Genomic DNA, 18,182 nt, shown 5'->3' with positions numbered 1-18,182 from the left:
ATAATCAAACTAAGGATCCAGTGGATGGACGTTACTCCACAGGTCCTAATAACCTTGCATACCCCAACCTAATCAAACTTCTAGTACCCCTAAAACCTAATAATAAAATAACAATAAAAAAAAATAAATAAAAGGGAAAAGTATTAAATAAGCCCCTTTTCCCAAAGAAAAAATTTTGGGGTGATATTCGAAGACATCCCTAGGACAGACCTAGCATTGCTTCTGCGTAAAAGGAGATTTGTGAACTAGCCTAGGCTTTGATCAAATATACTGTAACATAAAAGAGAAGGTCAGCCTATTCATGCTAGGATATTTCAAGAATAGACCAACCATTACACCTGTGTGAAAAGATGCTACCTGCAGTATACAAACTATCCTTGGATAAATGTCATCATGTGCAGTGATGCATAACTGAACTAAACTGCATTCAAGTAGTTAGAGGCAAGTGTAAAATGCAATGCAGTGGGTAGTTGTAACAATAACTTCACTTTTTTCATGCCTAACTTCATGAAGCTGTTTGAATTCTGCCATTCTAACAAAATACGGGTCAGAACGAACTATCTAGTTCTGAGAATGGGGTTGTAGATCAATCTAAAACCTATCATTACAATAGAATTGTACGTAGGGATGGCCAGGCATGTCAGTGTCAAAGTAGCTATAAATGTATCATCAAAGTCATTTAAATCATCTCAGCCATTGTCAACTCATTGCTGTTTTCGGCAATCAATGGCAAACTACCCTATCTAACATGTCACCACAATGATTAATGAGAAAAATTTGGCTTAACAAAACATGGTTAGACAACATGAAACAAATTCATTTGATAGGTATGTTTTATGGATCATCATCCATTATTTGCCATAAACATTGAGAACCAAATGTTGGTATGACAAACTGCAAATAAACAGATTTACATATGACAAATATGATGAATAATGTAATGTTTTTATATTTTTTTTTGCCAGAATGAATAAAAAAAAAAAAACTCTACACACCTCTTCGAACTCAAATGATTCCTGCGGTGTATTACTGAAGAAATGTCCAGGCAGCCGTCTCAAGTGATCCTTTGTGTCTTTCACACTACGAATATCTACAAGATTATCAACGCTATGATCTTGCACCAATGAATCTTTGAAAACATCTTGCGAACTGCTTTCTTCTGGCTTGTCATAACTGGACCAGACATCTCTTCTGTTAATTACAGTGGATCCTACAGAATCACCTTCTATGGTACTGCAGGAGCTCTTTTTTGATGCAACAGATCCCTCGGAATCTTCCATCGCTGATGGTAGAGGCAGAACGCAGTGCTGTCCATCCTTAACCTTAGATTGTTTTTCCAAGTCCATATAATCTGAAACCTTTTCTTGTTGGGAAACTGATTCTTTTTCTGAATCATCAACAATCAATTCTGGTTCTTGATGCAAAGCTTGAACAGAAGAACTTGTAATTATATCCTCAACAACTTTATTGGAACCAATCTGTCCTAAATCTAAAGCCCCAATCTGAATATCCTGTAATTCTGTTTCCTTTTGATCCACATTCTTATCGACAGACATGTCTGCAGCAACATTATTAGAGTCAACATCATTTTTCTGGCCTTCAGTGACTTTTGTTCTGTTAAGCCATTTATTCCAAGCATTCACCACACTCCTTTTCCTCATCCTCTGTGCCATCTTCTGCTCTCTTGCTTGCCCTTCACGAGAACGTTGCAAGATCCCAACAATACTTCGAAATCCACCTCCTATATTCAAATCATCTACATTTAAAAAGCAAGAAAATCTTATTTATTAGTACTATTGAATTTATTTCAAGAACCAAAACTACTTTTAGATTAAACAACTTAAAGATATACAGGCACATAAACTACAAAACATATGAATTGCTTTTCAATAGGTTAGTATTACTTTCCAAATTCAGAACAAGAAAATAAATTATTAAGATACAGTATATATATATATATACCATTTAAAAAAACACTTAACTTAATAGAAGAAATCCGGTAAAAAAGTAATCCTATTTGTTATTGGATTTGAGTTATTTCAAAAAAACTCACCATAGCTTCTTATTTCTTGTTCATGACAATTGGTCAGAAACTGACCAATGTTCATGCCACGTGCTTTTGAGGGTTTTGAATAGAATCGTGTGGGTACACGGTCAATCAATTCCTGTTCTCCTGTGCCAAACCCAAGGTCCAAAAGAACTTCTTCTGGGTCATTTCGGTTCTTCAAAATCTCATCTAAGCAACTTGAAAAAAGAAAAAAATAATAATTTAAACATCTGAAAACATCAGGTTTCAAAACGAAACATCAGGTTTCAAAACATATAGATTCTTGGTTGATGCTTGACTCCCAACCCTTTAAAATTAGCCTATGAATGCAGACACTGTAGCAGCTATACTAAGGAACTCTCTTAGAGTCAATTATTAAATAGAATTTTATATGTTAAAATAATAATCACACATATCAGGCAAAAAAATAATGTTTAATCTTAAAAATGTATGGTTGTGGTAAACTTTTTTTTGGCAAAAATATATTTTATCTCCAAAGAGATTTTGTGAAAAATTTCCTTTTCAAGCATTTAATAATCAATTAGAAATCTTAACCATAGATTTTTAGCTCAATTGATTAACATTTTATAGGCCAGAATACATGGGGTCGATGATGGTGAGCCATTAACTTTAGAAATAGTCCCAGGCATAATCTAAAGAAAAAAAAATCCCCACTTTACTGGCCCTGCCTTCTAAATTGTCAGTTTGCTTGACAACACACAAAATATAATTTATGGCCTTATAATCATTTTCAGGTACAATTTGAAATTTTAAGCTATTTAAAACATCTTTCTTAAAGTCAGACTCCAGATGAACAGATGAAAGTTGCACAACTAATTTTTCTAAGACACAAAAAGCATATTTTAATGAAAAACAATTGAGATACAGGTTTTAGAATATTCAAAAACTGGCGGAAAAAAGGCGTAACCACTATCTTTTCCACCTTTTCCCCCATTTTTTAAATATTAAAAAATCTGCATCTCATTAACTGTTCCCAAAGTTTTTCGTCAAATATTCTTTATGTGTCTTTAGAAAAATCAGTTGTACAACATATCAACAAATTTTTTCCCTCTGAAGCCTGACTTTAAAGGATAAATATTGACTTTGATTTAAACTTTAAGAAGTATACCTGCTCTGGGACCATGTGCTGCTTGTAGACATCTCAGAAGATTGGCTAACACCCATATGAAGCAGTCGCTGACGTCTGGTGATTGGCGATTGGCCATGCTCCTGACGGTAGTGTGATGCCATCATTATCAAATCTGAATTTGAAAACTGTGTATCAACAGGTTTACTAAAAAAGAAATTGATGTCAAACACTTTAGGATACAAGAAATAAAATTATAAAAAATATAATATGAAAACATTGATAAATTTTATAACCAAATATAAGGTGGTAGATGGTACAGTACTTGAAATTCACTAGTTTGGTTCCTGCAGTTGTCCACATTTGATTTGTTGCACTAACCTACCCTTACATCAAATTCAGTATCATTTTTATTGTTTACATTATTTTACTGGTATAAAACTACTGGTGAATACTAAAATAATCAATCTGTAGGTTAGCAAAAAATGGATGTTTTTGAAGAATCAATCCTTTTAATCTGTCAACATCATTCAAACAATAAGTAATTATAATAATTATTTTTTATTTATGTTGAAATCATTAAAACTGTATCACTGCATTCCTTGTGGAGGAAAACATCCATAGAGCATAAACAACATACACATATTAATAAAAAAAAAAAAAAAAAAAAAACTTGATAAATGCTCTATATAGATACAACATTAATTGTTTTTGGTAATATTTTAGTCACATAATTATTTCATTTATTTTGTCAAAGAAAATATAATAACAATATTACAACGTAAATATAAAAAGGCAACAAGATGCTGTCATGATTGTGTGGCCAATAATACCAATATTGCATCATGCTGCTTGAGACAGCAACAAAATGATGGGATACATAAATTAATACATAATTATCATTGAAATATAATAAAAATAAAGGTCAAATAAAATTGCTATGTTTCACTCCCACTGCCATTGAACAGGACCTTAGGGATTTCACAATGCTGCTTTTTGTATTGCTGTTTTCTTGTTGATTTATAGTTTGAACAGCCTCAATAGTATTTTATGTCATCTTTAAATTCTCAAGGCTAAAGCCAGTATAGATATGCTAGTTATTAATCAAATATGTTGTTATTGAGTTCATAGTATAAATATATTTAAAGAATATGATTATCTCGTTACACACGCAATCCAGAAGGGGAAGGAAAGAAAACACTGTATTTGTGTTGAATTTTGTTCTGACAATGACACAGTTGAATTTTGAGCAATCCTGCCTAGCATCTACTTGAACATTGTATTGTACATAGTATGTGCATGTTATTAATGTTTGTTCATTTTATATTTTTATATTTGATGACAATAATAATTAGCGGATGGTGCAGCAGTTGTGATTTTGGATCTCAACATTAAGGTTGGGGGTTAGAAACTTTGCTGTGAATTTCGTTCCTTGGGCAAGTCACTTTATACCTATGGTTGTTTCTCTCTACTCAAGAGTACAAGAGTGCACCCAGAATATCCAAGCACCAATGCACTGATATTAAACTGCTGTAATATTATGGGATGTTCCAAAATGTTTGATCAAATCACAGGAGTATAATAAAAGAGCACATCATGACAATATGCATGGTACAATGTTAAATACCATAAGGTCTTTCAATATCTCCCCAATAGAATATCTCACAGTGGGTACTTTTACATGATTCTAAATGAAATATTGTAGATATAATTTTAATTAAACATAGTATAAACAAAATGTAATTTAACTATGAAATAATGACTAATTAATTAATTAATTAATTAATTGATATTTAACAGGTGTTCTTACCTGAAGTTATTCACCTGCTGTTGACTGGTTGGCTTACTGGTGGTAGGTTTACTGGCCAAAGGTTTTAATTCTTCTCCAGGAGAGCAACTCTCGCTTTCTCCTGTTACGCGACTCTGATGCCCTGAGTATCAAAAAAGTAAACCAATAAGTCTCTAGTACGTATTATTTACGATGAAATTAATCATGAATGACTATATATACTATACAGCAACGCTTCTCATCATGGCTCACGCAGCAATAAAAATTGAATTGAAAAAATTGGACATAAAGCGTTGTGTATCGTGAACTTGTGTAAATTCATCAACATTTGTTCCTACTGAATTGTAAACCAGGAGTGGTGTCTACAAGCGCTAACTGTATACAATCAAGCCACCATATGTGATCTAGTATCACAGTTACAAAGACCAGTATCGGTACCCATTAAGTTACATGAGATAATTGATTCAGGGGCTCACGCCATAAAATCGACCTCTGTTAAAAAAATACAAGTATATTCCATACCTTTAGATGCCATATTTTAGAAGTGCCTCCTACTCGCTTAATTCAGTACTAAGTACTACAAAATTTAAATTCTAATGACCATATTTAAGTCAGCAAAATACCACAAAAATCAGGTGTTTACAAAACTTGTTCAACAAACCACTCAACCATATTGACAAGCACTATAAAAAGCTAGTCTCTGTGGAGTTACAGTCAAGGATTCAATTCAATTTTAAAAGTTCATACTGTTTTTGTTTTTTTATCAACAGACAGGCATTGTACCATTTTTGTATGGGACATTGACAAAACAGAATATCCTTTTCTGTACCTTTTCTGGCATGAGATGCAAAACAGTTAAAAAATGTCTACCAGCTATTGTCTGATGTTTATGTTTACAGCATAATCATGTAGTCAAATGTGTTTTTGTTTTTAACAGACGACTGTTAAATAAACGTTCTTTGATCTATGAACCAGGATTTCAGGACCAATCAAAATAGCAATATCTTACAAATAAAGCTTAGCACTTTTCTCTCTCCATATCCTGTGTTGGTACGCAGATTGTAGACGCAGTCAATCACAGCCATGAACGACAATTTTTTTAAAAACCTTTGTGGTTTTTCCTATAATGTAACATATCCAGATACCATCATCGGATACCAATCATATTCACAAGATTTAGCATACTCATTCATATTATGATATGTGAAATGCAAATATCCTGAAGAATTCTCAATAAAACAAATAAATGTTTCAACATTTTGTGCCACATTCTTGTCATGTATCAACAGATTGTTACTAGTGATTGATAGTCAGAAGCTACTATTAAAGGCAGTAAAATTAAATATCTACTATGAACTCCATAAAAAGAAGTAACGTATACAGGAAGCATTAATTGTCCATTTTTATTAGTTTAAACATAGACATTGGAATAATTATTATTTAATCTAAGACCCAAGGAAAACCATCATACAAATGAGGCTTGCTATTCCAAAACCAGCATACAGTCGCTAATTGTTAAACTGAGTAATTAATAAATAAAAATAAAATGGCACTTGCAAATTATAACGTGCTATTTCGAGGCTCAGTGACTCTTGACGAAAAGCAAAACAGTGAGGCAAAATTTCACAAATTACCTAGTCAAAAAGTATTATATATTTTTGTTACAATTGCAATTGTAAATAAATTCCCATAAGAATGAGGCAGTATTGTATACTTCAGTACAGAAAAGCCATAATACTTTTTACTCATAACTTTGGCAATATAAGTCGATTCAAGTAAGTGACATTACCATTTCAAAGCTTTAATGTGCAAAATAATATATTAAAAAGTTAATTTTCATTTTCAACATGCCTATTGAGATACCCAAAATATTGCTTTATTATAAAATTTTGTAGAATGTTAAATCTCGAAAAAAAATTCAGTCATGCAACTGGTCAACATTTTACCTGTAGGAGATCATTGAACTCTAATGACGACTGTTAAACAAACGCTCCTTTATCTATGAACCAGGATTTCACGAACAATCAAAATAGCAATATCTTACACATAAAGCTTAGCACTTTTCTCTCTCCATATCCTGTATCAACAGCTTGTAACTAGCGATTGATAGCCAGAGCTACTATTAAAGGCAGTAACATCAAATATCTACTATGAACTCCATAAAAATAAGTAATGTATACAGGAAGCATAATGATGCTGGCTCTGAATCTGCACTCCAGCTTTCACTGTTAATCATGTATCATTATTATGAAAATGATTTCCACATTTAACTAAGAACCATTCCCTTTTCGGGCTCAATAGATCAGCTACGGCAGGTCAAGATATCAAAATGGCAATTGCTCATTACAAAAGTTAATGTTGCTATACCAATACAGAGGTGATATTAAACAATACTGAATGCCAGAAATCATTATCCTAAGTTTTGAAAGCTTAAAATAGAAACAAGTACAGTACATTGGTGAGGAAAAAATTTTATTTACAAATTAATTAACAAAGTAAACAATTTAATTATTAAATTTAATTGTCCATTTTTATTAGTTTAATATCGTCATTGGAATCATTTTTTAAAAATCTAAGACCCAACAACAGTAAGTCGATTCCAGTAAGTGACATTACCATTTCAAAGCTTTAATGTGCAAAATAAAAAATATATTAAAAAGTTAATTTTCATTTTTTGGCCACTGGTGTTGGTTTTTGGATGGCAATCTCCAAATTACCTACTCTAGTAAACTTAACATATAAATTCCTAATTAATTTTAATTATAAGTTTATATCAATTAGTCAATTACATATACTTACATTCTGTTTTTTTCTAGCCACAAATACTCGGAAGTCAGCCTAAATAATTATATCCCTCCTTTGTAACATATGTTACACATGCAAGTTGGCTTTTGATAACTTGTGTGTATGCATGATACGCACATACACTACTGTAGGTAACACTAGCTTTATCTACAAACCATAACAATAATGCTTATCAGTATGCTATTTTTAGCATGTACACACACTTTATTAATTTATAACTTCTGAATCAACACTAGGCAGTAAAATCTAATTTCTATTGTTTATGAAATTAAAGTAACTGTTTTTTAGAACATGCTAATTGCTTAAATTATATAAAAAATTGAATTTACCGTACCTTATACCGGCATTTATAATGAAAAATAAAAGCAGATATACATCCAATTGAAAATGCACTGCGACTCTTGCAAAAGACAATCAAATTCTATAGAAGAGGTTTTTTATCACAATTCTATTGCGTTGAAGACAATCAACTTCTATAGAATGGGCATTCTATCTCAATTTTAATGCGCGAAATAGCCTCCTAGGTATATTTGTATGGTTGTTAAGTCTGTTTGTAGCGAGGTATTGACGTACACACTACATGGATTTAGGGCACAGTACTTATAACAGTTGACTTTACAACTACACTATCAATACTTTGAAACTTAATACAATAATGCTAGTGTAATTAAGCAAACCATACGCCTGTCTCATTAATACACATTTTAGTACCTGTGCTTAAAGGTACACTACATTATAAGTAATGAAATGTAATGGGGCTTCATATAGCATACTATACCAAAATCTCAATATTATACCTAAAACTCAATGTGCTTAAAAAAAAAAAAAAAAACTTTTATCATGTAATTCAAAATAAAGTTTTCATTTAGAAAAAAAATTTTCAATGCATTGATGGCACAAGCTGAAGAGTGGGTTAATAATCAGCCACAAAATATATTGCCCTGCTATAGATAATGCTGTGAACGAATTAAAGCTTTGAAGATTAATAAAGATGAGCTTCATTTGGATTGAACCCATGATCCTGATATTTAAATGTGGGCACCCTAGCCATTAAGTAACAAGTTATCCGTATCTCTAGTAACACCTTTATTCATTAAGTTTTAGAAACTTATCCATCACTTTAATACTTGAGAAGATGTATATAGATTAAATACTTATTGCAGCTAAAACGTAATTACAAATTGGACCAATGAAATTCTATCTTGAACCTCTGTTAACTCTAGTTATTGGCCAATTTTATCAAATTGTGTGCTTAAATTGGATTATTAAAACATGTTTATTAGTCTATGTGAAGACAAAGTACTCTTTATGATTAATCAGTGATTTCAATTTGGATATAATATTACGTAGTACTACTTCGTGCATCAATTAAACTGCATCGTTATTCCCATTGAGTTTTTGTAATCTCATTTGTTACCTACATATTTATCCTATATAGGTTAATTGTTGGTCAACCCGATTAGGTGGTATTGATTTAAGGTTTGAGCAAACTGCTGCCCTCTATCAAGAGTACAGACAGTGTGTTATTCTGTGTTTACTGTTTGTAGCTAACATAAGAAGAAATCATACAGTACATTGTCCCGAAACCACTATACAAATGGCAGGCCTTTAACCCCGGGGACGGAGATCAGCGGGACAGAAGATTCCCTCATGAACCAAAAGTAGCAATTGGAAGGAATTTGATAAGTGTAATAAAATACAATGAAGTGTTTGTTTACAATTGCTTGGTATAAGTTTAAATTCATGATGTAGGACCTATTTGGCATTCCTAAACCTAGATACTGCTTTATTTCCTTGTTTAAACAAAGTTTCCCACAATGTTGCTAATTCAAATTTCATGACTTCTATAAAACAAAATGGACCTCCACCTTTCCCTGTACACAAAGTAAGATCCGGGGTATAAATTGATCCCTTCACTCAATACTCATGCTGGGTATGGGCCAACAAATACTGTAGAGTACATAGATCTGTTACTGTATGATAATCAATATTGTCATTCCAATCATCATTAGGCCCTATAAAAAAATTATTAGTTTAGGCTAGAAAATGATAAGGGAGGGAGGAAGGCTTTTTATATTGCTAAAGCCAAATATCACCATTGGGTTGTGCATTGACGTTGAAAGTAAAACATGACTGAGATACTACACACAATATCTACTATTTTTTTTCCAAAAATATATATATTTTCTCAGTACCATAGAAGACATTCACGCAAGGGTGATACACTAATTTTTTTTTTAATTGGGCCTTATATTCACTTTCTTATTCATAGTAACTTTAACAGAATTACAACCTTATTAAAGCTTCCCTAAGTTCATTTACTCCTTCTTTGGTTCTTACCTGTAATATGTCCTGATGAGGATTCCTGTTCCAGTTGGCTTGAGGTCGATTGCTTAGGTAATACAGCTTGCTTACCATCAAAATCATTACTTTCCTCAGACGATGATGTGTTAGCCTGCTTTGGTGAATCTCCGACAGGAAGGAAAGACAGGGCTTCATTGTCATCCTCCTCAGGGTGGGGACTTCTATCGATGGAGTTGACCCATTCCTGGATGGTTCTTGTAAGGGCTTTTCTCCGAGCTGCATACGTACTTATACCTAAATAATCAAAAATTGTAAAGAATTGTACTTGCAAGAAATATAATTTTGGGCCTTCTTTAAATAAACTTTTAAAGAGCTTATTCAGGAGACTTGAGCCTGTGTTCGGTCTTGGCATGTTTGCTTGTTATTATTATCTTTATTATTATTGTGTACTTGAAATGTCTATTTTAATATTTAAAAAAAAAATCTTTCATGAATTATTTTAATTATTATTACTATTATTATTATTATTATTACAATAATCAATGTATAGTATATTTATATGAAATTTTAATGTTTATATTTTCTATTGCTTTTTAAATTGTGTTTGTGAAATTTGGCGAACCACTTGACAGAGATCTTGAATCTCTTTTTGGAAGCAGACTCTTTTTTCTTTGATTTTGTCTGTCTATTTTTGTTACTTGATGATGAGGCGAATAAATGAAATGAAATGAAATATTTCTGAGCCATAGTTCTGATTTAAAAAAAAATCTGTTTGTCGCCCTCGTGGTTGTTAAATTCTGTATGTGATTTTTAGCCACAATGTTCATCTCATCTAAAGTATTTTATTTCAGTTTTGATTCCATTTTCAGGAAAACCTGACTCACATTCGCAGATGTCGGTAAATAATCCAGTAAACAGGTACATTTATTCTGCAAGGATGACTGCATCAGTTGACAATATAACTAATAATGCATCAAAGAGCATGTCACATATTTAAAAGTAGAGGTTTCGAATCGTAGTAAATGGAGAAGAAATTTGATAAAAATCCCTCCCCAAATTTTAATACTATAAGAAATGCTGGCTAAAATCAGATAATTTTTCCCCATAATAGACATACACGTTTTTTAGCAACTTATTTCTAGTCAAAGCCAATCCTCTAAGTTTGATTGTTTTTTTAAGCAGGACACTATCTGTGACCAATGGTCTTCGGCCGATGCAATTTTATGGAGAAAGCAATGCCACAATGTCTGCAATGGCCTAAACGCAGTGAATGCCCACCTTTAAGAAGATGGATGATGAGTAGAAAGGGCAGCTGTGGGAGAGGAACATACTTGCTTTTTATATTAATCTTACACAGGAATAATTTTTTTTCCCCTCTCTCTCGTATGATGTCAATTGATATCTAGTAGCTGTAATTAATTTGACTAGAGTAGTCGTAGTAGGGTCACCAACGAGCAGATTAACAGCATGACCCTTACATTTATACTCCTGGGTGCGGAGAGGCAAATGTAAGTAAAGTGGCTTGCCTAAGGACACAAGCAGTGCAGCGAGCGTCGGTCTCGAACTCCCGACCAGAAATCCAACAACTTCCACGCTGTGCCACACGCTCCTACACATGAATAATAATGCGTCATTTATATACAGTACTCATAGTCAATATCGTATGTACTTGAGGGTCCCAAATTATCAACATGTGGTGGATGGTTCACCCTCATTAAATATACTTCTAATAAATTTAGTTATATAAAGTTAATAAGAAAAAAATCTGGAAAAACAAAATTTGAAAATTCATTACCTTGTGAGCTCTTTGATCGTTTTAGTTTAGCATGGACCTCAGTGGAAACTTGCTTAAAAAATCCATCAGAGGATCTTCTTATGATCGGTGACTTCGGCGATGGAGGCGGTGTGGATCTTGGCATCTTTTCAACATCAGAATCAAAAGAAGACTCTTTGATGTCTGCCAATCCAGAGGTGAAATTTGTCACACCACTGCGGCGTGTTGCTCGGTTTGATGCTTCCACATCAATCAGTTTCTGATTCATGATGTATTCCTTGTCGTTCTCTACACTGGAATTCAAATTCCATAGTGTCCGACTATTTTGAGGTTCGGAAGAAAGGTCTGAATCAAGGGTTAGATTAGAATCTGTGGGCTGCATTCTCTGAAAAGCCCTTGTACTGGGACATAATTGGTCTCCTAAATTGTCCATGGTATGTCGCCTTGATAAGCGTTCCCTCAAACCATCGGCCTTGTTTGTGCCTGCACCATTCATGTTGCTAGACTTCATGCCAGACATCTCTTGTTTAATGCACTTTAAGTGGCTATTTTCTTCTGTGTCGCTTCCAGTAATTTCTGTAATAAATAATATAAGTATTCACGAAGTATACTTGTCCTGACTATAACATTTTATTTGACTAACATTTGACATTCTAAAATACTGTATAGTCATGACGGCTTTACATCATGAAAATATATAGGCACATTACGACTACATAATAATAATAATAATGGTAGACTTAAATAGTGAGTTATGCGCTTCGAATTATCATTACCCTAGTCATTATATTAAACACCTATGGAACAAACTCAGCTCAACGGTGAGTATTCCACAAAGTTGCAGCAGCTATAATCAGCACATTTTGCATTTTAACCTTACCAGGTACTCATTCATACCTCAAGGACACAAGTGAAATGCGAAGCTTGGGATTAAAACTCTGACCTCGAAGTTGGGAAACCAAAAAGTTCCCGCTGCATCAAACCACTTCTACTGGGGACTCCAATTTGATAGTGTGGACATACCTTAAATCATAGCAAAGAGTATAAAACTAAATGAGGTACGACTGCCAGGGATTCGTTGGAACGCAAAAAATACTTTCACGAAGGGGTGTGACCTTTAAAAGATTCGAGCAACGTGTATGAGTTTCTAAATTTCTGAAGGGCGTTCCCGATTTCGTGGCAGTACTTTAGCGTTCCATTGCCAGCATACCTTGCTGAAAAAAAATCAGGGCAGTGAAACCTCTTGCAGTTTTATACTTTTTGATCATAGCTACAACAATTTGGAGTCACTTCTTTTGCATCTCCTCCCAATGTTTTTTTAGAGGGCATAAAAAAAATAAAACAGTTCTGTATACTAATCAGGAAGATTTGGAAATTCACATTAAGATTTTTCTATTTTTGGAAACTTTTAAGACAATCCATTTTCCTAGGGGGCATATTATTCGACACCATCTTGGCAGTCACCTGTAATATTAGATTTTCAAAATAGCTGCCTTAAATAAATCAATATAATTCATTTTTGAGTGTTATCATATGAATAAATTATTTCTAAAATGCATTTTTAATTGTTGATAAAGAATTATGTTTTGTTGTTTCAGAACTTTTTATATATGAATATTAATACTGTATATCATATAACATACATGTTTTCCCAAAATTAAGTCTTCTATTTTTCTTTCTAACTATGTTATACCTCATTGTCAGTTGGTCTTAAATTCCTAGATGCTGCATATGAACTACATTTAAATCCAATCTATTATAATTATTATAAAAATGTATGTTAACTATTTACAGATTATAGATTAATATTATCTCAAAAATTTAAAATATATAAACTTACGAGATGTCTGAACATTCCATTCTGTCATGCCAAGCATGTGTCAATCAAATGTATTGTCCTGAAAAAAATATAAAATAGTTATGTATTGGATCATTATTATTAGTGCTAGTTGTCTTAAAATTATGAAATCAATGTCTATATGACTCAAAGTTGATGTGACATTTATATAGCACGTACATGCTCCAATGTAAAAATAACAAATTGAACTGAATTGTTAGTTTGAAATACCTATAAGTACATGAATAGGAAACAAGGATATAGGCCTATGGTAAATATTAGAAATGTCAAAAAGGTCAATAAATTATAACCTCAACTGATTACAAAGTAATTAAATATTAATTAATAAAACTAATTCCAATAACTAATCTGCATAGATTGGATAATATAACATTCATCATATACTATAAAATGTTTTGGTTTGAATCTGGATGTTTCTAAAAAAAACCTTCATCATCCAATGGAGGAGTTAATTCATACCAAATTTAATACACACAATATTCTTAGAAGTCTATTGTATCAGACAACTGAAGTTTTAAAACTTATTTAACTGCCAGATCAATTTAGGGGCCATATTTCTAGATTTTGACAGAAATATCAATTCAAGTCTGTCTATATGCCAACTATTTGTCCATCTTAGTAAGCTTCCTATGCTCCAGCATGGGCAAAAGTGCAATAGAATTTTCCCCATAAAAACAAGTTTACACAGAGTGTGTATGAAGTAATCCAATTTCCTATCAAATTAACTGGGATTCAGACACTGTGTTTACTGTGTCTTTAAGTCTGGATATATGCAAGATAGATTTCCTAGTCAGATATATAATTTATAGTATTAAAATCTTATAAAGTGAACATGGGTTAGGATCTTTTATATATTTGATAACATAAACTTATAAAAATGAAAATGTATATTAAAAACCATAATATATCTGTGAGGCACAAATAATGTGTAAAAAAATATATAGTTTAATAAATATAAATGAGAATAATTGGAAGCAAATTAGAATGACTATTGTTTGGATAGTGCAAATAAGGAGGAATAGAAACTTATTAAGATTGTTATCATATCTTGTTCACCACATCCTTGAACAAAACATCAAAAAATTTCAATAAACACTACATTTGCCTGAAGCTGTCAGGACCTTAACCTAATGAATCATATTCATAGTCTACAGTACCAAACACCAAGAATCTCCTCTTACCCATCACTGATCAGAACAGAGTCCAGTTAGCAATATAGAGCATAGATAACAAGGAAAGAAAACAGTGGCATTAAGTTGGGAAAGGATTGGAAGGAAGGCTTTTACTGTAAGCAGCCCCATTGGACAGGCCAAGCCCCTACCATCCACGACTTATGAGGGCCTGTTTCTGCAGAGCAAAAAAACATGTTTTAAACAGTTACTAAAAAACTTGTTTATTTCCACAGCAGAAACAGGCCAAAAAACAAAAACATGGTTAGGAATGTGTAGTCTAAAACACATATTTTAACACGCATTCGTTATAGGGTTGGCATTCAGAAAACATGTGTTTTGTGGTACTTTTCAGCTGCAACGCAATACCGTGTTAGTCATGACCCAAATTGACCTCTTCGGTGGTTTGATCGCTCATCCGCGGGAAATTCGGGGTGAAGAAAAAAATTAAACTGACAGGATGACATACTTGAGGTTTACCATAATTTGTCTATACTTTCGCAGTATATTGTTTACTTCTTTCGCAGCATGCACTGTAGCTCGCATGCATTAAGTTCAACTTAACTTCCATTGGTGATCGTCATTATAAGCTCCGCCCACTTTTCTCTAGAAACGCGTTCCAAAGGAATTTAACTGTTTAAAAAAAAACATATGTTTTTGGCATTATTCAGCAGAAACACGCCCTCAGATATATTTTTTTTAAAATTTTTAGAGCATGATACTGTACATTTAAAACATCTCAGAGAAGTCTAAAATGGTCAAAATTTCCCAGTGTCTCAAGGCACTACCGTATCTAACCACATCAAAAAAAGGGGGTTTCCCCATAATTTCTAGATTCACATGCAGGGTGCGGATTTAGGGGGGGGGGGGCCGGCCCGGCCCCGCATTGGTTGCTCTGCAAATAATCGGTTTTAATCTGTTTTAAATCTGTTTTAGGTAAAGTAAAAAAAATTAGTTTGCCGTGCTAATATTTTGAAAAAAGGAGAATGAGTGTAATTTTTTTTTTAATCCGAGAGTGTAAATATAAGATCTGTCTCTTATACACATCTAGATGTGTATAAGAGACAGCTTCCGGCCCCCCCCTTTTGGACATTTCTGGATCCGCCCCTGACATGCATCCACCGAAAACTGTCAGGTCTTTGTCAGGCATCTTCCCCACCATTAATGTATATCATACAGTAGATCCATAATTACCTGTAAGTGTACCAGCAGATATGTTGATCGAATATTAACATCTAAATTAACAAACCTTGCTTTAATTTATGCTTTAAAGGCAATCATTAACCATCCATGAATTTCTTATGCCTATGTCACACAATCACAAATTAATGTGTCATTTGATTGTTTATAATTTGCAATAAATAGAGTACCGTAAAAAATTGTGGACGATTCAATATTCAACCACGTGTTTTGCTATAATTTCTTACAAATTAATGATTTTCTTACAGGCTTAGAAAATCAGTGCAGCATAACAGTAAGATCTTACAGTCATTTTACTTTTTGTATCATACAAATTCATTTTTTAGTTAGTTTTGATACATATCCCATTATATTGTACTCATGGATGGTTTTGTAAACAGCGAATAACAAAACATATGGCAAGATTAGGCTGTGAATGCAAATTTAATATTAAACTAACAAGTAAATTGCAGACTATAATGAGACTTTCTAATTCTCTGCAATTAAAATCAAAATGAAAAAATTATTATTGTAGATGAATATTTTATTAACTTGCATTTGCTGGTATAATCAATGTGGGTAAAATACTGTATACATCATTGTCTTTGTCAGTAAAGAGATGCTTAAATTATATTATTCAAAAATGCCTTTGCAGGCTCAAAAAATGGCTAGGTGATAAATTTATGGATTTTCTTAGCAAAACGTAATTACATCACTAAAAAATATATTGTTTTGATCCGTGTCCAGCTTTAAACACTAACTGTACCTTTAAGAAACTGAATAGAATTTATTCTATTTTTATGTACTTTTTTATTTATGTTATCACATTAAGCTTAACGTTAGCTTAACGTTGGATTTGCAACAGACTTTTAAAATTATTATTCAAAAATTACAGAGAAATTGCATTAACATCGTCTAGGAAAAAACATTTTTAATGGTGCATGCCCCAGGATCTGCCTTGGAGTTTTTAAAACAAAAATGTCAAGTCTGCAATTAGTTAAACTTGGATTTTCAGTATTTCATGGTATGTGCGATCAACAAACAGGGAAAATTTACTAAAAGCATATCCATGGCCTAGTATCTAAAGGAATTTGATTCAAGTACTGAAGCTACAAAGCAGACTGTCTTGTGCCAACTGCATAAAAAAATAGAAAAATTCAAATGCTTCAACGAGTTTAAAATAATGTGAACGACCGCCATTTCCAAAAGCCTGCGTTGTACAGGGAATCGGGGAATTGCATAGGGAATCGGGAAATTGCTACGGTTTCCGCTCAAACTTTCATACAAGTGTGGAATCAATGTCTTCTTACTATAAAGTTTCCTGAATTGATAATCAAAACCAGATCTTATATGCAATAACATACAAAATGTTATGACAGACATAGTTTGAAAATGTTTTCTAGAGAAGTGTATAATCACAGAATAGGATCTGTGGTACAGTATAATGATCGTTTATCCCTGATAAGAATACAGCCTATTGCAGCTTCACAACTGTTTCCTTGGAAGTGCAGCTTAGATTTCAGGGTCATGGCAATTGCTGAATCCTTGACACCTTCTGGATTACTGAGAATTCAAAATTGTTTTGTATAGTTTCTAAGTACAGCTATATTACTGTACAGTTTTTTAATCATGCGGCAGACAAAATCACAATTATATACTATCCATATGAATAACCCACATAAAACATAGTTGAAATATATAAAAATTTAAGTGAGTTGACTATCTTTTAAATGCTACTTCTTTGCTCTACCTATTCATTCGTAGCATTGGTTGCTCTGCAAATAATCGGTTTTAATCTGTTTTAAATCTGTTTTAGGTAAAGTAAAAAAAAATTAGTTTGCCGTGCTAATATTTTGAAAAAAGGAGAATGAGTGTAATTTTTTTTTTAATCCGAGAGTGTAAATATAAGATGGTTGATGGAAAACGGCTAACTTTCTCATTTTTACCAAGTAGACACATTGAAAGCAAATAAAAGAAGCACGAGACATGATTCATACCAAATGTATCCCCAACCACGAACAATTGAGGGAGGAATTTTAATGATGTGAGTTACACAGTATGTTTATACAGTATATTTCGTAAAATAGGGGAGCGAAGGGACGAGAAACTAGTAATTTAAAAAATTTTTTGGGTTTAAGGTTATTTGTCGTTTAGACCATCTTTTTCAAGT

General features: G+C 32.7%; 1 protein-coding gene across 1 annotated transcript in view; it reads right to left on the bottom strand.

Annotated features, from left to right (window-relative positions):
- The window catches only part of LOC117104861, a 39,993-nt gene that overhangs the window by 7,348 nt on the left and 14,463 nt on the right, over positions 1–18,182 (bottom strand). The window contains exons 2-8 of the mRNA XM_033245728.1: positions 13,647–13,704; positions 11,828–12,382; positions 10,069–10,326; positions 4,945–5,065; positions 3,177–3,341; positions 2,054–2,244; positions 996–1,756 (exon numbers count right to left, since the gene is read on the bottom strand). Coding sequence (XP_033101619.1) covers positions 996–1,756; positions 2,054–2,244; positions 3,177–3,341; positions 4,945–5,065; positions 10,069–10,326; positions 11,828–12,382; positions 13,647–13,683 — 2,088 coding nt within the window. The 5' untranslated portion in view covers positions 13,684–13,704. The remainder of the gene's footprint in view (positions 1–995; positions 1,757–2,053; positions 2,245–3,176; positions 3,342–4,944; positions 5,066–10,068; positions 10,327–11,827; positions 12,383–13,646; positions 13,705–18,182) is intronic.

This window comes from Anneissia japonica, unplaced genomic scaffold (assembly GCF_011630105.1).
Source record: "Anneissia japonica isolate Jap-2015-1 unplaced genomic scaffold, ASM1163010v1 scaffold287834_len5846547_cov211, whole genome shotgun sequence".
In the NCBI taxonomy this organism is placed as follows: domain Eukaryota; kingdom Metazoa; phylum Echinodermata; class Crinoidea; order Comatulida; family Comatulidae; genus Anneissia; species Anneissia japonica.
This window is presented reverse-complemented; position numbering and strand designations above follow the sequence as displayed.